Source organism: Myiozetetes cayanensis, unplaced genomic scaffold, assembly GCF_022539395.1.
Source record: "Myiozetetes cayanensis isolate MyiCay16 unplaced genomic scaffold, myiCay2020 scf2-11, whole genome shotgun sequence".
NCBI classification, from domain to species: domain Eukaryota; kingdom Metazoa; phylum Chordata; class Aves; order Passeriformes; family Tyrannidae; genus Myiozetetes; species Myiozetetes cayanensis.
The window spans coordinates 60,294,314-60,317,451 of NW_026087411.1; the positions used below are offsets into that span (position 1 = coordinate 60,294,314).

General features: G+C 37.6%; 1 protein-coding gene across 2 annotated transcripts in view; it reads right to left on the bottom strand.

Annotated features, from left to right (window-relative positions):
• LAMA2 (laminin subunit alpha 2) overlaps window positions 1-23,138 on the bottom strand; it is a 352,955-nt gene that overhangs the window by 1,397 nt on the left and 328,420 nt on the right. The window contains exons 52-62 of one of the 2 annotated variants that reach the window (XM_050315959.1): window positions 22,784-22,904; window positions 20,399-20,617; window positions 18,933-19,081; window positions 15,907-16,083; window positions 14,871-15,084; window positions 10,094-10,206; window positions 8,456-8,645; window positions 5,939-6,094; window positions 2,361-2,514; window positions 1,876-2,006; window positions 1,018-1,240 (exon numbers count right to left, since the gene is read on the bottom strand). In XM_050315959.1, the coding sequence (XP_050171916.1) occupies window positions 1,018-1,240; window positions 1,876-2,006; window positions 2,361-2,514; window positions 5,939-6,094; window positions 8,456-8,645; window positions 10,094-10,206; window positions 14,871-15,084; window positions 15,907-16,083; window positions 18,933-19,081; window positions 20,399-20,617; window positions 22,784-22,904 (1,847 nt within the window). Of the gene's footprint in view, window positions 1-1,017; window positions 1,241-1,875; window positions 2,007-2,360; window positions 2,515-5,938; window positions 6,095-8,455; window positions 8,646-10,093; window positions 10,207-14,861; window positions 15,085-15,906; window positions 16,084-18,932; window positions 19,082-20,398; window positions 20,618-22,783; window positions 22,905-23,138 lie in introns of both variants that reach the window. The other variant, XM_050315958.1, reaches the window with a different exon arrangement.

Consider the following 23,138-nt stretch of genomic DNA (forward strand, 5'->3'; position numbering starts at 1 on the left):
GTGTCAACTCAGGAATGTCACTTTAACATGATATAAGGGTAGGCTTGTATGTACAGACTGCAGTGTTACTGCGATTTGTTTCTCTTACAATATACTTCTTGACACACAGTCCAGAATGAGTTAGTAACTCCATCTGCAGTATTTCTTTAGTGCTAGTTCCTATATAGGATCTTGTTTTGTTTTAATAAGGCTGCAACAAAGCTCTTTTCCTTCTGGCACAAGGTTGCTGGTCCTTATGAATAGTCATTGTGACTGCAGTACAACTCTCATATGTCAGTATCAGGGACATTTTTTAAAATGTTCTGGAGCTTGAGGGAGAAGGCTTTTTGGATGCACTGTATCGCACATCAGAATGGGGGAAAAAACAACTTCCAGAAAATAATTTAGGAATTAACTCAAGAGGTGTCTTGCCATTGCCCTCAGTATTCACTAGAGTAGACAGATACTGCAAACTTACTTCACTTTTTTTGTTTGCAAGTTAGAGTGAAACTTTATTATAAAAGCAACAAAATTGTGCTTTCTAAACATATCAACTGTGTTTTCAGAAAGCAAACTACTGTTAGATAAACTTATTTACTGTCTATGAAGAGATGAATACTAGCATTCATTATCAGTTCAGTGGAAGATAAAGCTAGCTACAGAGGTCAGCTCAGTTCTCGATCCTCTTCAATCACCTCTGCATAAAGCAGTTCTCTCAAGGGCTTCCAGAATACTGATTAGCAAATTTTGATTATTTTTTTTCCTTTAAAAACCAGCAGACCACAAGCAAAGACATTAATCAAGAAGAGATGGTGTCTTCTCACCTCTTTGTGTAAGCTGTTGTTCATATTCCTAAGTTCCTAACTTCTTGTTCTGAAATGCAGCTGGATGCAGAAATGAGCATCCATGACAACTGATACACACTTGGCCAGTCTTGCCCATCATCCTTAATACACTGGTCCTAATTGCACTTAAGCCATTAGTGAGGCACTGTTACTAGGGCATAAGTAAAGCATAATTTCTGTGTTACATGCTCACCAGGATAACCTCCGACAAAGACAGGGTCATTAGTATCCGCTGAGGTTGAGGCCCTGTTTGGGCTGCTACTATCCACCTGTTTGCCGTCAACAGTCAGCTCTAAGTGGTGTTTGATCTTGTTTGCAAGAACCTTGTGCCACTGTCCATCACACAAGCTGCCTGGTGAATCTGGCTCATAGACAGCAGAGAATCGGCCTGCACCATTGTCAACGTGAAACATCACCTGAAAAAGCATGACATGGAAGTCAGCCAGTTTTCAAAACAGTTCTTAAGTTCTTTTTGGTTGGTTTGGTTGTTTGTTTTTTTTTTTGTTTGTGTAAACCCAAGATGGTCTGACTGTACACACACTCTAATTTAATATCAGACTCTATGTGGATTGCTCTCCCTCTGGGATCTGTGTTATGTCACTGAGATAAACACAAGTGGAAATCAACAAAATTGCTGTATAAGTTGTCATTTTTCCATTTTTAGGTCTTAGAGTGTTTCACAGCCCCACCCCCACCCTCAGGCTCTCTATAGTGACAGATTAATGACTGTTTTTCCAGACTCTGAAATAAAAGATATACACAAGAGACTGGTATTATTAATGACAAAGCCTTTCCTCAAAATCTCTCATATAGTCATTAATTTAAGACCTGGTGTTGCCATTTTAGGAAACTCAAATATAACAGAATTGTTTAAGTATCTTTTGAAAGTGTTAAGAGCTTATAGATGTATGGAAAATGACAAGTGTTGCATGAAGGAAAACCCTGATATTGTTTGAGATGCCTTGAGATTGGAGTAGTAACCTTGCATTTAAAGTACCTGTGCTGTCTAAAACTAGTCTTTATAAAGAGACAAAACCGCTTTTCTACTCACTTTTCCATCTACTAATTCAATGCCAAGCCCATCCATTTTCTGGCTGCTGACTCCTAGAAGAACACCATTCATTCGTGTTGTACGGAATTCAAATTCCACAAGCAAGTCTGTTCCCACTCTGTATGCACCAACTTGGAGAGAGGAAGCATAATAAAATGAAAAAAAGCATTTAATATATTATTCCTAATAATCACACAAAGTTTGTTGTGAGTGATGTGAAGTACCTAAGCATTATTAATGCATTCCATTTCATGTGAAATCATGTAAATAACTGTTATGGTGGTTGTGCTTAGTGTGAGACCTTCCTGGAAAGTCATATAGTCTATACTTAGGCAAGATATAACCAAAAATGATCAATGACAGTTTCAAATAGTGGTGTCATTTTGCCTCCAACCAACAGGAGTTAGGTAGCACTGTGAGTTTTTGAAAGCAGAATCTCCTCTTTCTCTGTTCTTTGCCTATCAGCAGAAATTGTTGTTCATTACCTGTTTTGGCAAAGCCTGTTCCATCAAAGTATGTTCCCTTCTGGGCAGTGACAAAGCATTTCCCAACACTGAAGCTGGAAGTTGGATTGTCCAGGTCAACAGGCGATTCCGTCATTTTAAAATTCCTGATGCAGCCATCGATGCTGTAGATGACCTGCAGTCAATATTTCAAATAAAATGTATAACTCTGAAAGTAAGCCTAAAGTATGCAATCAAAAAGTACATTTCCTCTGCTTCTCTGCTGGATTTATGGAAATGAATAAAACTTGAATTTTACATGGCTAATGCTTAATATCTGATTGTAATTGGAATCTAATCTTAGTCATACTAAGGATGAATTACATTACTTTTCAGTGATGTGGTCTGAGTCACATCTATTTGGCTTAATGGAGGGGACATAAAATAATACACCGCATAATGAAACATAGCAAATTACATCAGCAATGCAGGAATTTAATGGTCTATACTTTACCTTTTTAATTGACTAGGTTATGGGGTTTGCAAGTAGATGAAGATACTGAATATAGTTCTCTGGGCTCCTGGTAATTTTACTAGGGTTTTTTTGTTTTTGGTTTTTTTTTTTATTCCTTTAGTCACTTTACTGTGGGCCTAATGTCGCATGGTAAGGCAGAGGTAATGCAGGTAAGCAGCTACCAAAATGAACAACCCCATGTAAAGGTTGTTGACTGTACATAGTCTGATGACCACAATAATAAGCGCCACTCTGTTGGTCAGAGAGGCAAGTGGAGGCGTGGGAGGTACTTAGGTATAAGGAGGCTCCTGTGCAGGGCAGCAAACTGCAGCTCCAGTTTGGCTTCTGCACGGGGCACACACGACTCTGACTCCCAGTGGGTGGTGTGTGCACACTTAAAACGGTGGTGTAAGTACCCAAGATCTACCTGGGGCAGGAGTGAGGGGCTACCTAGGCTACACCCTGGGCTACCCTGAGTGTGACCAGAGCATCCCAGTGGGACCTCTGGAAGCCACTGGCATCTCCTCCAGAGCTTTCCCTCCCTTTTCCCCTCCAAGGTGTGGAGAAGCTGCATTTTGATTCTCAGATACAGACAAGGGCTTTGATCTTTGACTTAGAATTAGAAAAGTCAAATCAGAGGTATCAGAGGGAGATAACAAAATGATAAAACACATACTTTGAGAAAGAAAAAGAAGATATATTCATTAAGCAGTGCAGTAGAAAAGAGTAAAATAAACATCTGTGTATAAAATACAGCCTAGAAATATGAGCAAATACAGAAAGAATAGAGGAGTATCTGCACAGACAAGTCTTGACTCTGCACACTACCTTCTCTAACAATATTCTGACTAGTAATTGAAAGAATTTCCAAGAATTTTCTTGCAAATCAAAGCTGTATGTACGGTGAAATGATATAGCTTATTACAGCTAAATACACCTCTACAAAAGTTTCACGAGAACTTGAGCAATATCACCGAATAAATTCAGTTCTGAGCTGAACAATCCTTTCTCTCAGATTCTTCATAAATAGACCTTTTTGTAATTTCCAAGTGAAAGTCATCTCCAGATCAACAAGTTTTGTTATCAAAAAAGAAAAACGCCAGAAAAGAAAACAAAACTTATCATCTTCACTGCAAGAATAAATCACAGAAATGCAAGATTTGTAAACAACTCAATAACATACTCTAGTTTAAAATTTCACTTTGCTTATGGAAAAGCAAATCTGGTTATACTTTAGCACAGTAACAGGTAATATAACCTCTGTTGCTGAAAGCAGAGTTTTGCATACTTCTGCTGAAGCCGAACAAGTAGGTACTGAATAGAAAGCCAACCCACCTCTGGTTATATAATAGATTGGTGTCTAAAAAGGCTGTGTTTAGAAGAAAGTCTTAATTAAGATAACATATCCTTTCAACTTAATTTGCCTCAGAGCCTTTACATGAAGCCTACAACACAACACTCTCTTAATACATCACTGGGTGTGTATTTTATTGAGAATGATTGGGAGACAAGCACTGGTTTTTACATGGCATTTGAAGTCACGGCATCATTTAAGTCCCAAAGCATTTAAGACTATCAGGATCTGACATGACTGTTATTGCCAGACTGAGCCATTTATCTGCATGGGTTCCCTCCATTACTTCTGACAAAGAGCAATAGGTAAGGATTTAGTGTTATCTTTCTCCTTAGATTAGTATTTGTAAATTGCAGATATATTTCAAAGAGCACAATTTGATACTACTATGAATTATATGTTGCGGTTAATTAGGTATTGCTTTTGTTTTTCAGTGTCTCAGATTTGTCTTGGTAAATCCAAATTATCAGTAGATCTGCCTCTGCTTGGGCGTTCTGCACAACTCATTATTTGCTGAGAAACATGATCTTACAGGTCAGTTTTCTTTATGGAACACAACTCTCAGATGTAGAGTCATTGCTCATACCCGTTATTCCATGTCCATGAGTTATTACAGGGAATCACTTAAGCAGGATCTAGGAATTCCTTTTCTGTATTTATTTTGTCCACCCAAATTGGGGGGCTCTTGCCTTTTTATAGACTAGTATTTGCCATCCGTAATCATCTTAGTACAGTGGTATTTACCCACTTGCAATTTCTTTGCGAGTCTGTTTTGTTCCCTTATCAGATTTGTACTTTTGCCTTCTCTTTACTGATTCTGTATAAATATCCAGGATGAATTCAGACAGAGCTGCTACTCATATTCCATCTTTTGTGTATCTGAATTGTGCTGCACTAGATGGCTAATTTGTTATTCACTATAATTAAATTCACTGAAGTTCTGGCTTCTTCTTTGAAAGAACCCTCTGCACAGAGAAAAATTAGACACGGAAGAGGTTTTTCTCTGATTCAGATACTGATGTATCTGGTGAGGCTGGAAGAGCCTCAAGAAAGTGAAATGATTGACATGAAATTGTGCAGATAGATGCAGTAAACAGCTTGGGTGAGAGACTAGAGTATTCCTAGCTAATTCTACAAAGTTTAGGCCAAAGTTATATTCAGTTCTCTGAGCTCTCTGTTTTTCAAGGTATCTTCCGTGTAAGCATGGAAGCTGGCCATTTGAACCTAAACAGTGATAAATATGCACATTTGATTTGGAAACAGAAAGAGGACAGCAGAATTTTCATGGCCTTACTTCAAAACACATTCTTTCCTCTTTTAGTAATACCAATACAAAACTGATTACTAGAGTGGCAGTACTATTGGGTACTTTGCCCAGGGTAATTTTGCCTTCTGCTGCTTCTGGTAGGAGGTGCTTTCTGTTTATTAGCGTTTGTTGCTAGATGAATTACAGCAACAAGAAAGGGCAAGTGGTACTCAGGAACCTATATGCTACCTACTCAGTGATCCAAGTGGATACAAGTGAACTTTGTTTTTCCAAAAGAGTAAGTAACTCTGCTATTTCTATTTCTATTATTTGTTGCATTAACTGGATTCCGAGTGAAAGGATGTAGTGTACCTCTACTAAGGTCCATTTTATCCATATTCTTGAGCAATCTGAGGGGAAAGCAAAACAAGACAAAACTGGAAAGACATGGGTACCAATCAAGACATACTTATGGAGTGTAAGATAACCTAAACAAATTTGCTTACCGGACCAATTCTTCTGGTTGTGTAATTAATGGGCAATCCTCCAACATACAGCATTCCTACAACATCTAATATATCGGCCTTCTTGGGGCTAACAGTCCTGTTCGAAATATCATCTACTATAAGGTTTCCTTCTTGCTTTGCTCGAATTACTTTTATCTGGAAAGACACACAAATGCAATACAATTACAGATAGTTTTCTGACAACAAAGCATTTCGAGATTTTAACCAGCCTTACAGACCAAGATGTGTAACAATACAGGAGAAAGTAGTAGGAGTGGTTACAGAAGTATCATGGCAGCAACTATGAATGATATTTATGGAACAAAGCTCCTGAGCAATGCAAACATTTATGCAAACATTTGACTGTCTTTTAATTGCATCTGGATTAGGAGGCATCAGGACTATTATTTAGTAGAATTACTGAAAAGACTTGAGGTTCCTTTAAAAAGCTTCATTGCTGTGTTATAATAGGCATGGCACAATAATTTTTTCCTGGAATTAGGCAGCAGTTTTAAGGACTGAGAACAGTAAATTCTGAATGTTAATGGCACTGGTTGCAAATCTTTATTGCAGCACACATTTGCAGACAATACTGAATTTATGATTCCACTAGCTTGGACATGCCTCAGATCATAGTTCATGCTAGAGCAAATATAAGACCAGCAATGTTTGGTTGGTATTATGGCTTCTGTTCAGACAAATGGGCTGTGAATTGCATGGAGGAAGTGCAGTTGCTGAAGAGCTGAGTAAATCCTACCCCAGCAACCACAGGCCAGTGTCTTTCCAAAGGTTTATACTGAAACCTCTACAGATCAGTATAATAATGGTTCTGCATAAAAAGGGATAAATGCATCATGCATGTTAGTGGATTTCTAAACAGCACAGTAGGTGGCTCACTAGAGCAGCAAAGAGAGACAAAGAGCATTTTTTGGCTTTTCTTTAGTGTGGCTGCTTCTGCTTCGGTGTGGCAGCATATCTGTCATGCAGTGGGAATGACTGAACACTGACAACGGTGGCCTGAAGGTGAGGGACTGAACTTGGTGTTTACAGGCAACTGTAAATTTGAGATGGATAACTACACCATGGGCAGAAGAAGGATTAGGTGAGTGAGACAGGAATTGCGAACAGACGCTCTTGCAGAGAACCTATAAAGATAGCAGCAGCATGATGTGGCTTCTGTAGGCCTGGAAATGTTTTAACCTAAATCATTTCATATGGAGAAAAGGTTGTCATTAAAAGGATTATTTTGAGGAAAAGCTCCTGCTTTCTTAGAAACAAAGACTGTGGCCTTTTCTTAAAGACATTGCCTTTCCCTCCTCCCCCCTCTCAAAATGGATTTTCTTGTCCTTTTTGGGAATTTTCTTCTTTCTCCCCTACAGAAATAGGATCTACAACAAGGGACCCTCTCTTGTGGAGTGTCAAGCTATATGCCCAAAGGGCACAATCTTCCATTAAGAAATACATGCTCCAGTTATTTCTCTTAGAATAAAGAGGACACGGTTAAAGAAGGAAAACATATCTCTTCTGTATGTTCAGAAGGACTAGCAAGAAGGGGCCTTAGTCTACTGCCAGTGCTCCTAGACATTATATTGTATAAAACACATAAATGATGAATACAACGTCATTTTTCCCCTTATGAAATAACTTGGTATAGAGCAGTTGGTACCATCAAAATAGTTCATGGCTAAAAATCCAGTGAAAATAAAATTTCTGGAGAAGAGAGTGGGAATGAAGCAATTAAAGTGTAAGAGAAAATGCGATTAGATTTTTTTTCATTTGGTGATGAGATGTGGATGGTGAATTTCCAAACATCTGTACAAAATCAGTATATCTTATGGTATATAATTTGAAAACATAGTTATATATATTCTTTTCTTTACTGTCTTTACTGGTGCTTTCCAGCATGTTACCTGATGAATATACTATGTGTTTGTTGTCTTTGCCCACTAAATACGAAATTTCACGGTTGTGATGTGATTTCTTCTCTTAGCATCTAAATGCCACAGGCATTGCATGTAATGCTCCCCCTCATAAAGTCACAGATGGAGCTGTCAAATACATCCATGTATATCATATTCATTCCCCAATGAATTAATAATCCAGGGAAGGTTTACTTACCTGTTATCTCTTTTTTTTTTCCTCTTTATTTTTCTTTATTCTTAGCACTAGGGCTTAACAATGACATTATTAATGTAGAAACAACTGGCTTTAATGATGTATTCCATCATCATGAGCTGGTACTCACCTGAGCCCTATTAGGCAGGAAGGAACATTTCCTGCAGTTCCTTACCATAAATGGGACATATTTTAAATATGTCCAGAAATATGTTCCCTGAAGGACAAATTTCTGTGTACCAGTAAACCTGAAGACTCAAATTTTGCTAGATGTTTTTTTTTTCCAGAAAACCTTAGTTGTAAAGTTTGGCTTGTGTAAGTTACATTGGAAAACAGCTTAGGGCAAAATAAAGCTCACTCTTAGCATTACAAAGAATAACCTAGCATTAGAGACTATCATACCTTGTGCCACTGGCCGTCATTTATTTTGTTTGGAATCATTGTGTTGGTGTCTCCACTCCCCAGATCATAACTGAAGTAAGGCAGACCATTCTTTATCTGAACTGTAGCAAAATCAGCATGGTTGATGCGGGCCATATAAAACAGCAAGCCAGAATCAGCTGTTGTTCGGAGTTCAAATTCAATTGTAAGTCTAGAAATCAAGCAAACAGGAAAACCGTAACCAAGGAAAAGATATTTGGAGACAGGGAGTAGATAAATTCATCTGCTTTACCTTTTTATGTTCCTTTAAAATAATTATACAGTTAGTGTCCATTAGAGTTCAAGAAAAATAATTTGGTTAAATGCAACTTGCATTTCACATATATCTGATCCCTAACATGTGAGTGTTCATTAGTCGCTTTACTGTGGAAATACAAAACTGCAATCTTGGCATAGAATTTCAAGATATAATTCTCAGCTGCAGCTGTAGAAGCTAGAAAAATCCCAGCACTTGTAAAATTCCAGCAGTGTTATTCATCATCCACACAATGCTCACAAAGAGGAGAGAGCTGTAGTGACAGCTGGCAAATGTTGAATTTCTAATGAGTTGTATTGCCTGAAGACAGGTTGCAAAACTTTTAAAGATGCAGAGAGAAGGGTTTACAATGAGGATATAAAATACTTATTCTGATTTCTCCCAACAGAAAATGAGGCTGTGTCTGAGCAGGTCTGCTGACCCCTCAGACAGAATGGTAATGCCAAGAACCTCCTCTACAGCAAAGAATCTGTGAAGAAATTATTTCGATTCTCTAGATGCTAAGGTTGTACTGGCAACACATCACTAACCTAGCTCAAGCTGGGCTTCGAAGTCAGTACCTGAAAGTAATTGATAATATAAATGTGAAAAATCATTGCATGCAAATGATCAGGGCAGGATCATTCCTACTTTTCTAAAATTAGCATATGTGAAAATACGCAGTACGACATCTTTATAGGGAAAAATAAGTGTGAGCCTCGTGGATTTGTAAATAATAGGGTAACAGAAGTGCTTAGTGGTGGGACATGGCATATTTGTTAATGACCACGTGCATGCAGAGAAAAATGAATAATTAACAAGTTATAGCTTCACAAATCCATTCAAAATAGTAGCATTTTTATACACAGTTCATGAAATTCCTTGGCATGTCAACATCTATATGTATATATTGTTATGCTTTATGGGGGTGATGTCATTTTGCTTGTTTACTGTGCAAGCTTGATCTTAACTACTGGAGGAAAGGGAAAAAAGTTTTTCTTATTAAAAGAAATTATTGAGTTACTGAACAAAGAAACTTTCTTCTGAAAAAGCAATCTATGAACTCAGTTGCACGACAGGGATCCATTCTTCCGTTTGTTTTTCTGAAAATGTGTTCGCGATCTGTGTGTGCCCAAAGAAAGAGGTAAACTGGTTTTGTGACAGCTACTTAGGTGGGCAACTCACTGCCTAGATTTCATGCTTTAATGCTATTTTAGGTTTGGTTAATGAAATGAATTAGTCATAGGATGTGATCTTTTTCAGATTATGTTCATAATTTTGGGAGATGCTTTTGAGAGTATTAGGAGGGGCATTTTATTTTGACATTATTCCACCAAAAGTCATTGCTGAAGCAAACAACGTACCTGTTTTTCACTTTGGTGTCATCAAATGCAACTGCAATGTGGCTGTTCCTTGAAAGACCAAACTGCTTTCCACCTTCCAAAATGGATGGTACTATGTCAGCAGCACAGGAATCCTGCAAAATATACAGCAATCATAAAAACTTCATATTTTTTATCTGTCTCAGCTGTGTATAGGCTGTGAGTCTTCCAACGGTTCAGGACAGAATATTCTACCTAGTTGAGAGACTGGCCCTGCAGTTTCCAGTGTGTTGGTGTCTCATCACACCAGCTAAAGTTATAAACCAGTATGACAGGAACTTGGTGTAAAAGCAGAGCTCATTAAGCTGGCTGTAAAAGCAAATAAAAGTAATATATGAACATTGCTGCTTTCACGCTTTAATCAGTGGACATTTACAAGAGTCTTAAGTGATTTCCAGGCAGCTCAGTGTACTCTTAGCTCCCGTAACTGAGTTTTACACAGTAGGATGCCCTCTTACAGAAATGAAGCAAGATCTAAGTTTTAAAGTGAAGCTTTGTTGGTGACTTGAAATATAGTCACCTTAAAAATAATGAGTTAAAAGTAGTTTCAGATCCTGCACCTTTCAATGAGTCCTCCATTTTACTTCTTTATATTGTTTTATAACTGTAATCTTTGTTTAATGTGCTGTTCTTTTCTGCGGTGGTGGTGAAAGGCTCCCCAAAACAATAAAGGAATCTGAATAACAGATAGATAGACATAACAACTGTTGAACTTCCTGAGCTGTCTAATGCAGACACATTACCCAGGGAATAAAGAAAGAAACCCCTCCCTGTCTGTTCCACCTCTATTAATCTTGAAGCGGTGCAACAATGCAAGGTAAAATATCTTCTGCCCACTATAATTTTCTCTCTTTAATTTCACTAGGTCTTTTAATCTCTGGCCCTAAAGCTCTTGTATAGGGGTGCCTGGGGCAATGTGAGACCATGGTAATTACCAGCTCCTACTCATGTCTAGCTTTTGCCTCCCACTGAGAGTATTGTGAAGAAACTACTCAAAGGATCTAACACAACACAATATCAGGACAATACCGCTGGGAAAAAAACAAACTTTGATAGCTGCAAGCTCTGTTTTTAAACACTGTGTCTGCTATCATTTTGGGTTGGCGACAGTCTCTTATTTGAGCCCTGACTCAGCAGGGACCTGCAAAGCACAAGGTGCAGTGCCTTGCTTTCATATAGTGCTTTCTGTGAAACATTTTGAAAATATCCTGAGTGTCTTAGGCACTGAGATTTCAGCTGCAAAGAGGAAATTTCTTTCCCTCTCTCACTCATTCAGTAATGTTGTATTTTTTTGCTTTCACACGTCACAAAAATCTTCACAACAGTATAGAGCACTTCTAAAAATTAGTTTTCCATAATGAAATGAATGCTCTGGTTTGAATATGACAGAGTAGAACACCATGCATTATGACAAGTACACATCAATATGCAATGGAGGAAAAAAACAGGGAAAATTCAATAGTTTCAAGTGAGATGAAGAATGTGTGACATCAGTCTTCCAGCAGTCACCAAATCGGACAAAAAAATCATATTCCCATAATGCAGGGTAAAGTTTTGAATTATTTTAAGCTTTGCAGGCTTATCTAGAAGTTTAACAACTATGTTAATAGTAATACGATGCATATAACACTTTCAATAACATTTGGACTTGCTAAAATTTGAAGATTCTAAAGGGAAAAAACTAAAAGGGAAAAAAATCATTAGGGTATGTTTAAAAAACTCACAGATTTTATTCACAAGCCTGTGTCTGCCTTCATTTTATCAAAGGACTGCCAGCTTTACAGCGTTCACAAGACTGCACTAAGCGTAGATTAAAATATCTCAGCTTTGTTTTTTCAGTGATGGCCTTAATATGTCCTGGCTGTTTAATAGTCTTCCATACTACATGAGTCTCAAGACTGAACTCTTTACCTGCACTTTACTTCAGTCTTGCCAGATGTCAGGGACTTGACCGGTAGGTTAAGAAACTAGGTGTGTCTGGCAGTGGAAATAAGAACAGAAAAGCCCACTGGTGGACTGTCACACATTCTCTACATTCTCATTTGCTGTATTAGCAATTACAAAGAAAGCAATTAGTGGAAAAAGGGAACATTGAAGCAGTCCCCACAGTTCACTAAGTACTGTTAATAAAACAATGCAGTAATGCGTGAAGAAATAGTGGAGGATACCATCACGGAGTCAAATGCAGAGGTAATGCTGGCGCTCTTCATTTCAGTGGCAAGTGAATCCTGAGAAGCAGTGAATAACATGAGGCAGAAGCAGCAGTTACTCAATGCTGAGAAACATTTTGGCATCTATAGCAAGCACGGGCAGCAGACTGGTGATGGATGTTATTTCCCAAATGTCCTACTCCTCGACCTTGTCTTGGTTTTAGTAGAGGGTAGGTTTTTTTCTCATTTGGGATTAAACTGCCCTCCCCTTTTCATGAAAATGGAAGATGGAGAAAATGTCCTAAAAGGACTTAAATAGAGCAGATACCTTATTTAAGCCTACTATGTGAAAATACTTTTTTCCTGCTGTGTATTTTCCATATACAGTCTTCGTACTCTGAGATTCTGTATAATTTACTGCCATATGAGTGTTCTATCTTTACCAGACTGTACTTACTTATTTGTTGCAACATTTCCCTGAAAAATACTTTGGAGAACTTACTTATATGAATATAAACTAACCAAAACTTTGTCTTATTTAAAATACTTTCTAGTATTCAACATACTAACACAGTTTCAATTTTTCCAAGAGAGAAGTGGAGTAATGGTGTTTTACTTAGATCTTTATTTTGAATTCCTATCTCAAATTATCATGGCTCTAGATATGTTGATATACAAAACTCACCTAGTTACAAAGGAACTAGTTTCCAATATTAATGAGAAGATCTATTCCTTCCAATTTTGCTTTTTAAAAGTTAGTGCTTATAGTCTTAGAAAGTGTGCACTTGCTCTTTCATGCACTTCTGTGTTGGTTTGTTTTGTTTATAAGGTTTGGTCAAGGGATAGTATGTCTGCATTCCTTCACTACAGTGACCATTAAACTGGACAATCCTTTTTACCTTGTTGTTGCCTGATTCCCTATCTTTCTATGGTAGCCTTACTGCATAGTAAATTTGCTTTCAGCTCCAAACAAAGCCACATTGGAACCCTTGTGTTACAACTACTCCACCTTGTGGGAACGAATCAAAACCACTGCCCTAAAGCATTAAAAGGCCGACGTTTATAACTCCGGGGCTCGGGGTGCCTTAATAACTAAGATGGAGCTTGCCTATGTTGAACCCAAGGCTCCCATTTTCAGGCACACAGATGGCTGCATGTGATGTGGAGATTTCGCTAGTGTCAGAAAAGTCCATTTAGATAAAGCTGTGCCATATGTACCTGGACAATGAAGGTGGCCATGAATCTCAAATACAAAATAACCTTAATGAGTTAGGGGGTTTGGACCAATTTTTATACCATTTTTCACAGAAATCCTTCCTATGTCTGAGGAAAACCAGATACGAATTCTGAAAACAAGACTATTGACTGGGAGTGACTGCGGCAATGAATTCAGGTTCCTTTGTCTCTATCTTATGGACTTACAGCCTCATTGAATATCACAACTGTTTTTGTTGGGGTTTTTTTTGGTGTCCTTCGTGCAATTAATTGATAATTTTCATCTTTAAGTCACACAAAAACCCCAATATAAACAAATTTGGTGTTCTGTAATGTTGTGTCAGTGAGGAGGTGTGAAACAGGAACAAAGATTTAACTTGACCCAAAATAGTTAAAAGATTTTCCGAAGCCAATCTGTGAGAAATTTTCAAGATTACTGACTCTTTTGTATTTGCTATATATATAAAAAGGGAAGTTAAATATTACAGTTGTTAACTTCTCAGAACTGTCTTATTATGATAGTGTAAATTCTGATCGTGTAAACAGGCTCCTAACTTGGGAATGTGCAGTTTTTTCACACTTTTTGGAAACCTCAGTCATACTTAACTATAGCCTGCATAAACCTATGGGTTGTATGCAGGTTTAACAACATGCAAAGAATTTTGCCCCCAATAATATCTTCCAGTATATATATTATTCAGTTTAATATTCAGATATCTAAGCATATATTTTCTGGACAGCAAAAATGTTGCATCAACTTACAAAACTACTACACTTGTGACAGAAGAAATTTCTTCCTTCAATTTTGTTGTATAAGGCTGCTTATTATTATCTAGCTATTTAAGATTACTGACAATAACAGATGAGCTCAATTTAGCAGTGACTGGAGTTTCATTTTGTAAGTCTCCTGAATAAAGTTATAAAGTAGCAGGGGAGAAATTGTCATATCAAACAGATCTCCTGGTTTACCTTTGTCTTCATCCTGTCACTAACATGGTTGTTACTATCTGCATCACAGAACAGCACAAGAAATCATAATGATACAGATTTCCCAAAGGAAAATTCCCCTTCCAACCCCAAACAGATAGTGCTTGGGTTACATTCTGGGGTGAAAGGGTTTATGGCTAAGCATGCAAGCCAAAGAGAACTCTAATGTTATTTCGTTCTTTAAATTACTGTTTTGATAAGCAAATGAAATCAACTAGTTTTCCATTATTCACAGGTTTTACCAACCTGCAACAAGGTGTTCCCTTTACAGTATCATGCTGAATTGTTACTATTTTTGTGGCAAAGTGCTTCATTATTCTTCATGGCTCACCCTTCAATTTTGCTCAGAGAAAGAAACTTTTAAAACTTTACCTGACTGAAATGAAAAAAAACCTTACCTGACTTACAGGGGCTGAAGATAGAGATGGTGTTGGAGGAGGAGAAGCAGGAGGAATCCTTGGCCCTTCTTTCTCCCCATTAGCGCCTGGTTCAGGTTGGATCAGGACTGTTGCACGAGTTGGTTTATCTTCATCCTCAGGTGGCCTAACCTCTGGTTCTAGAGTGGGACATCGGCCAATATCTGCATTTTCGAAGGACACGGGTTGAGCAAAGTCCATGGGGCTGAGAACACACAAAGAAATTGATGTCTGTTATTACTTTTTCTGCCTTTTTACTACCAATTTATAAAGAATAGTTATTTGCTGTAGGGTAATTTCATTTCATAGGACACAAAAGCCAGGATTCATCCCATCCTGTAAAGGTAGGCACAGGTACAAAAGCAGAACACTTAAACTGGAGGTGATCGTAGCACTGGCTTTCCTTCCTACAGTCAGTGCAGAGAGACAGTCATCCTCCTTGTCAAACTTTACCAGCTCAGGTGCTTTCAATTACATAGCAGAGAAGTCCTCTCTGATATATAGTGATGGACTGTGGGGTGATGAGATCCTAATTTAGGTACTTTTGATTTTTGAAAGAAAGATTTACACTGGAACTTTCCATAGAGGTTTTGCTTTATTCACCATTCCCTTTCTTTTTACTTAAAAGTTCCTTCCAGATTACTGCACTTTCCACAAAGCAAATTGATTCCCATAGTGCTTCTCAGAATTTGTATACTCTTGGAGGCAAACCTTACTTAAATGAAGTGTTATAGTACACCCTAAAAACGTATCACTGATGCACATCTTACTGCAGTGTTACTGTTGAATTTCTCTGGTTTTATGGATCAATAGACAGTGTTGCCTTGTCTGTAAAATAGTTAATTATTGCATAGCCTTTGGAGACTATATTGTGGATAAAACCAAGGAAGGGCGTTAAAAGAAAGCAGATCATATCCTAGGATTTCCTGCTAGTAGGATTCCTTGCAACAATGAACTTTCTTCTGGCCGCCAAGGTAGTCAACCAGACCTCCTTAAATGGACATTTGTTGGCATCAGTGAGACTTACGTGGCATTAATGACAAGATTCCATATACAGCCCTCAAATGGTGGTATGTTTCTGAGAGGTGCAGTCTGAAACTGAGAAGAAGTACCACCCACAAAGAGTTTCTTAACAGAGATGGGTTGGTCTGAAGGCAACCTCTGAGTCTGGACTTTGTCTTCATCGACTTGAACAGTGAACATCCTGTGAAAAAGATTTGAAAGTAAAGAAATAGATATTTTACTCTGGGTATTGCTTGCATTGAAAGTACCCCTTTGCAGGTCCCATTTACTCCTACACAGGCTGTAACACTGAGCAACCTAAATTATCTAATTAGCAGCTCACATTAAATGCATATTAAACACTAGAGGGTTTTCAGCCACTGTTGTGCTTCCTTATTAGTTGTCTGACAAAGCTTGGCAAAATTGTGCTGTGGAGGGGTGACAATAACAGACTGTGGTTGTATAGGAAGAAGTGTTTGTGGTGTGGCAACACTGATGCAGTAAGGGCCAAGCCTGCTGTACTGTGATGGTAGATATAATCACCTAGAGCTCAGCAGGATGGGAATAGCACAGGGTCACATTTTGTTTGGACTCTATTTCCCAGTTTGTACAAGTTATCTTCTTGCTGGGGCACAAGTACTGCTACAGACTGCTCTGACTGCAGGATCAACCAAGCTTTTTCTGAGGGAGATGGCAGAGTAGGAATATTTCTGATTGTTCACCATGTACTGATAGAGGTGCTATAATTCATTCTCATGAGTGATTCACATGGCAAAAGTCAAAGACAATGCAATCCCGTAGAAGATACTGTTAAGGCTGAACAGAGGAAGGTAGAAGCCTCTGAAGCAGAGTACCACTGGCTGACCAATCAGTTTCTGGCAAATAACCTCATGTTTGTCAACTGCAAAATTATATTGAATTCCAGTGTTCTTCCTTAACTATAATTACAAATGTTAGCAACTGAATACTGAAAATATTTATTGTAAAGAGGATTATATTCACAAGTAACATGCTTGGCTTTCTTGTTTACACAAGTCCTAGACAGAACTGAATAGTGAGTTAAGTACCTGAATTACATAACTGCTGTACTACATGCAAATTCTCCACTTTCCTCATAGTTTTGGATGTATTCATTTGGTCTAGAAAGCTGCTGAATAAGAAAGTGATTAAGTTTTCAAAGGGTTGAAGGAAGAAGGTATTAAGAGATTCATCTTTCAGGATTATCTCTAGGAAACAGAAGGAAAGAAATTTCTCTGGAGGCAGTTCAGAGCAACAGATTAATTTAGATTCTATGCAGAGTCCCAGAGAGGACACTTCTCTCCACTGCCTTCCAAGGAAGTGTAGAGAAATAAGACTGTCAGTACTCGAGTTACCCTTTGTGCTGTTGCATATTAGCCATGGAGCCATGGCTAACCATGGTAAACATTTTGGGTCCAAGCAGAACATGCAATTATGTACATTAGTCTGCTATATAGTATCCTATAATGACCTTGGAAGAGAAGGAAATACTTCATAATAATATGGACAACTATGTCTCTGAAGAGTTTTCACATGATGTTCCTCACATTTAATAAAATAAAACTTGAGTTTGTGATGAGCGGGGGAAGCGTTAAATCTTCATTTATACCTTTTCACATCCATTTCAGGTTACAGAAACTGCAGAGTTCAGACAACTAGTTTTGTAACAAAGCTTCTTTGAAAATCCAGAGGTTTCATCTGAACAAACATCATCACTGGATAGCACTGTACAACACTTGTGCCTTGATGTATCCTCACATGTACCCTAACAAGGTCAAGCTACTGTACCTGTTATAGCAGTGCTTAAAAGAACCTACTTTTTTGTTTAGAGCTTTTAATTATTAGCTGCATATTTGTGTTCTGTCATGGTGACATCAAATGTATCACAGAAAAGTATTCATCCATTTCCAAAATAACTTTTTCTCCCAGAGAATTTGTGGTTTGACTTCAGTCACTGAAGTAGAGGAGACATATTGTCTGAAGGCATTATTTACAAGAGGTTTTTTAACAGTACAATGGAAATGCAGTCAGAAAATTATACTGATAAAGGACAAAACAAAGGAAAGCAAATTACAGAGAGGACAGAAGGGCACCTCGGGAGTAGACAGATGGGAATTGTTGCTCAAGAAAGCTTCAGTGCTGTGGGGGTAAGAGGGTGAAGCTTAGTCTTCAATGTACTTGCATAAGTGCATTGTGTAACATGCTGGATGCCACATCTTCTTTCTGATTTTTGTTTGAACAACATAGAACATTATGCATAGTACTCTAATCCACTGAATGTCCACATGTACACATTTGTATGTTCAAATGTCCATAAGAAACCCTGCTTGGAAGAAGGGCTATTCCAGGCCATAAATAATAATGACTACAGTAGTGCTGTTTCTAGTCACTTTCTGAATGGTGAAGTGTAATAAGAAATTTTTACAATGTCTGAGAAGAGGCAAAGGAATTCAAGGGAAATTCTGTTTAAAACAACATGGTCTGAGAAGCTCTGTGATGGCTTTTCCAATGAGAATGACTGTGGGACTGTGTGCTTTCACTGTTTTACCGTATTTAGCTGGGCACCACTGTAACCACATGTACATAGAGCAGCACACGGCATCTCAAAAAGACTACAGGCTGCTATGCTGTTGCTGTTTACACTCTTTGTAAATGGTTAGTTTTTCTATGTGTCTACATTTTTACATGTTTTCTAAGGTGATTTACTGTACCACAGCAGTATTTCTCATTTACAGATACTATTAATAAAATATATTTGCCAACAATCAAAAGGTTAAAGATGCCAGTTCAGACAAATACAGGTCTCTGGAGGAAGAGGTTGATAGCCTAGGCAAGCATGTAAGCCCAGCTCTGCAGAACAATAAGCACTATCAGAAACGTACTTCTAAAAATTTTGGGATAATGATGGAATTACATTAGTTTTTTTGTCTCAGTAGAAGTATTTACATGGATTGCCAAAGACATCAGTATATTTGCTTTTGCTGTTGAATTAGCTGTGCTGTGTGGTCTGTAGCACTTGTAGGAATTTTTTACCCTTTAGCTCGTTCTATCCGGATGGAGTGTGCTCTGCCATCATGAAACTCGCCAGCCTCTGGTCTGATGGTGATTCTGTGGGGATCCTGCATCCCAGTGGAGATATGCACTTCCAGTCGACCTCTGTTCAGGAACACTGCGTAGTAGGCCTGCAATGTATATGTTGGTATGAAAAGGTAAGCTGCATTTGGAAAGAAATTATTTCACTTAGTTTTACATTAGTGTGTATGTTTTATTGTCTTAACACCATTTTTTAATTGCTCGCCCATAGAGAACACACTGTTGTTTCAGTTCTGCTGCTACATTCATTTTTGGAGTGAGGAATGGGTAAAAGGAGGTCGTGCTGGAAAACCTCAACAAAAGATTTAACTCTCTGCATACCTATTTTCAGGGAACGGTGGAGGCTTCTAACCTACAATTTTTCTCGTTTTTGTTGTTACATTAACTGGTCTTAAACCCATCAAGCCCTGAATAGCATTGATCTCAGCATGAGTTCTGAGTTTGGAGGCTGGCAAATCATGCCAGTAGTTACTCTAGCAACAAAATCATATTGTAGTAGATTTCAGGATCTAACCTCCAGTTACTATAGCAATAAGTGGTCATGTTCACTTCTGTGACCTGAAGAGCTGGGAAATGATAAAGGAGCCCCTGCCCTGAAGTCAATGTCATGCAGGTGAGCCATTACAATGTGCTGTCCCTGCAGTGTGTTACTACAGGTCACTGAGAGCTCCCTTCCGAAACAGGTAGAAAGGAGAATAATGAAATATCATTTCCCAGAAGTCCTGAAAAAAGAAAGCATCAAAACATTCTGTTTATTGCTGTCGTAGTATGTCTGTCTGTTAGGATTATAATCAAGATTTAATCAAGATTTGAATCATTTTTGACCGCAACCACACTTCTACCTGTTAGTCACTTGGGACACTATGGGTTTATACAGGAAATTTTTATTTTGTGGGAGAGAAGGAGAGGCTGGAGCACTCGAGTCCCACTGCAGTGGTCCCAAACAAGAGTCTTATCTTACACTACTTTCAGCAGCTTCTCTTTTTTTTCTCTTTTGGTCTCAGGGGAATTAGAATGATCCTCATTTATATCTCTATGAAGAGGAATGAGAGAGTTTCTAAGCTTTAGTAGTGCATAAATAGTCCTTGGAATGAGATTTGGTTAGGATTCTTCAGGTTTGGTTAAAAACCAACATGGAATATGATAAAAACCCAAATCTGCTGCTTAGCAACAAGTAATGGATGCCTTACTGTAAATCTGTAAGAGAAACAGTTACTCCAGTGCAAAAAAACAATTCTGAGCTTCTACCAGATTCTTCATCTGGTAAAGGATAGCATTAGATATAATTTATTCCCAAGCACTGAATTTTAACTTGATTATGAACATCTGACAGTGTCTTAAAACAAACCAAATGGAAGCTCAGTAAAATTCTGTGTTTTCTTTATCTTTTGCTAGGTTCCTCATACCTGTCCTGTCTGTCTGCGTCTTCTCCTCAGAGGGGCAGCTCTCCTTGCAGTGTACCTGCGCTTTCTCCTGGGGGGGACAATTGTGCCACTTGTGCCAAACAAGATGATCCCAGACTCATTCTTGGTGCTGAAGGAGAGATTGATTTCTGTGCCAATGTCAAAAGAGACAGGCTGCAGTTCCACAAAACCTGGCTTGGAGAAGCTAACTGTATAAATGTTCTGCAGGAAGAAGAGGACAGGAAAGGTCATTAGTAGAATTAAAAGCAAGAGTATGAACACACAGGAAGATTTCTTAACTAAAAGAATAAACTATGTAAATATAACCAGTGTGAAGAGATGGAAAGTAATAACAAACAGCAATTTACTTCTCAAAGTGTTGTGCAAATAATAATTTACCTGTTTACATCTGGCATCATTAGAATATTTGTAGAATCCTGTCTTACAGGAAGGCAAAGTTCCAGTCTTATACCAATATATCCTCTTGGATTAAAAATAACTGCTGAAGGGTGGAGGTTTTTTTATATGAATGTTTTCCATTGAGTTAATACAGTTGGACTTTTCTCTTAAATAATGAAAATAGGTAACAACAGCCAATATGAACATAAACTAGATTCTGTTATTTGTCAGAAGTGCCCAGAAAATACTTTTCAATTATCAGTCATTGTTGCTTCACTACGAACCACTGCTTTTTTTATTACTCAGACTCATAAATGAAGCATTTGTTGCACATGGTCCAACTCTTTGGACATTGGTATCCATTAACACAATTTAAGGAGTAGAATGTGTCATCAAATAATAACTCAGTGCATACACCTGACGATTTTATGTCACTGCTGCCAATTTATGTATTATTTCAGCTGCGGAAGACCAGTCTTTAGAAACAGTGACTTCTTCTAAAGTAGTGTACCATTTTTTAAGTACAGCAGAACTGTTTTCAGGTCTAGTGAATAGATTATGCCCAGATAAAATCACTGCTGGTGGTGCTCACCTTTCTCTGAAATATGAGGACATTTAAAAAACTGAGGGTATATCAGCCTTTACTTCACTGCCTCTTAATATTCCTACATATCTTGTTTTGTACATTTGGAATATTGTATTTATTTCCCCAACAAAATAGTTAATCCAATTAGATTTCATACTCTGAAACCTCAAGTGTTACAAAATAATGTTAAAAGCAAAGTACTTTCTGAGATTCATAGCAACAGAAGAAAATTAACACAACTATCATTCCTTCCTATTCCGTAAAGAATCTACAATAAATGAAAACAAACATGAACCTCTGTATCAAAGTTTTGCTGAAACCAAATCTATAAGATTTAAAAGCATTTGAGCAACTTGCTTGTTTACATTTTAGCTTTATCACAAACTTGAAATCTTAAAATATGCATCTCATATCAGATCTATCTAGTCAAATATCCTGTCTGAGAGTCCTGCTGCTGTGTGTTTTTTTGCTCTGATGAGGGCCAGAGCTACAAAAGATAAAAAAAGAAAAATAGGGACCTCATCGTTATTTTGTCCTGGTCAAGTTCCAATTACTGTTCAAAGGAAATTTTTAATGTTTTGTAGAAAATAAATATTTGAAGAGCATCAGGGTAACAGCAACTTATTTGGATTTACTGTAGTGATATCTGATATGGAACTCTAATTATTACATCTGCTTGCTATTTATTGGGAGACAAGAGTCACTGGAAGTATTTTTTATATATGAAGACTTTTCCATGGAAGATTACTACATTCTCTCCCAGATTTCAGATCAGATTCCTTGAATTCTATATTCATTGAAAGACTGCTAAATGTAAGCAGCAATACTTGAAAATAAATGGTCCTGAGTTGTATTTAAAGCTAAAATAACATCCATTTTGCACATTCTTCATGATAGGTAAGAAATGTGCCTTCCAGCTCAGTGGTAGCTCATAATACTAAGTACTCGTACCTCAGGTTTTATGTAGTGAATGACTTTCATAAGAAAAATTTAAAAAAATAATTTAAATCCTTGGTTTTTACATGCATCACAATTTTTTAGTTTTTGCGATGTTGTCATTCATTTCAATAATGCCTGTTTTAGTCAACTGAAACAAAACTAGATCACTGCTCTATACAATGCAGAAAATCCTACCCTTTAGGGACATGGATATCTCAACTGGCCTGGGATACTGTCCAAGAAGTTAGGATCTGGAAAATTGGTCTACTTCCTGATCAGAAGAACTTACTACTTCTTTATCTTAAATATAACTGTTTGGATTTTCAGGTTAGATTCCTTGTTTGATTTTGTTAGATTCTTATTTAAGGAATATGCCTTATATAATTAATTTATTATGCCATAAAATCAGAAACCAGAAAACATTTATGCCCATTAAGACCAAAATACATGCAAATCAGACTAACCTCCAGTGTACATCCTTTGGTTAGGCCAACAAAATCAGGACTACTCAATATATTATATGGTGTCCTTGAAATTTCAATGTCTTTGAGGCAACCTGTGTATTTCTCTAAGTTCACTTCAGGCCTAAAAAACATTTAGAAGTACAACATGTTTTCAAAAATACAGATTAGGGAGAACACAGTCAGCCAGACACACACACATACACTTTCAGATGCACAGATGCTTGATTGTTATTTTTATTTTAACTACCCACATACACTCAAAATGTTGCCTTCTACCATCTATCAGCACATACTGCAAGACATGTTTTATTCCTCTTTTTCATGCTAGATCCTAATGAAAGAGGAACTTTACCAG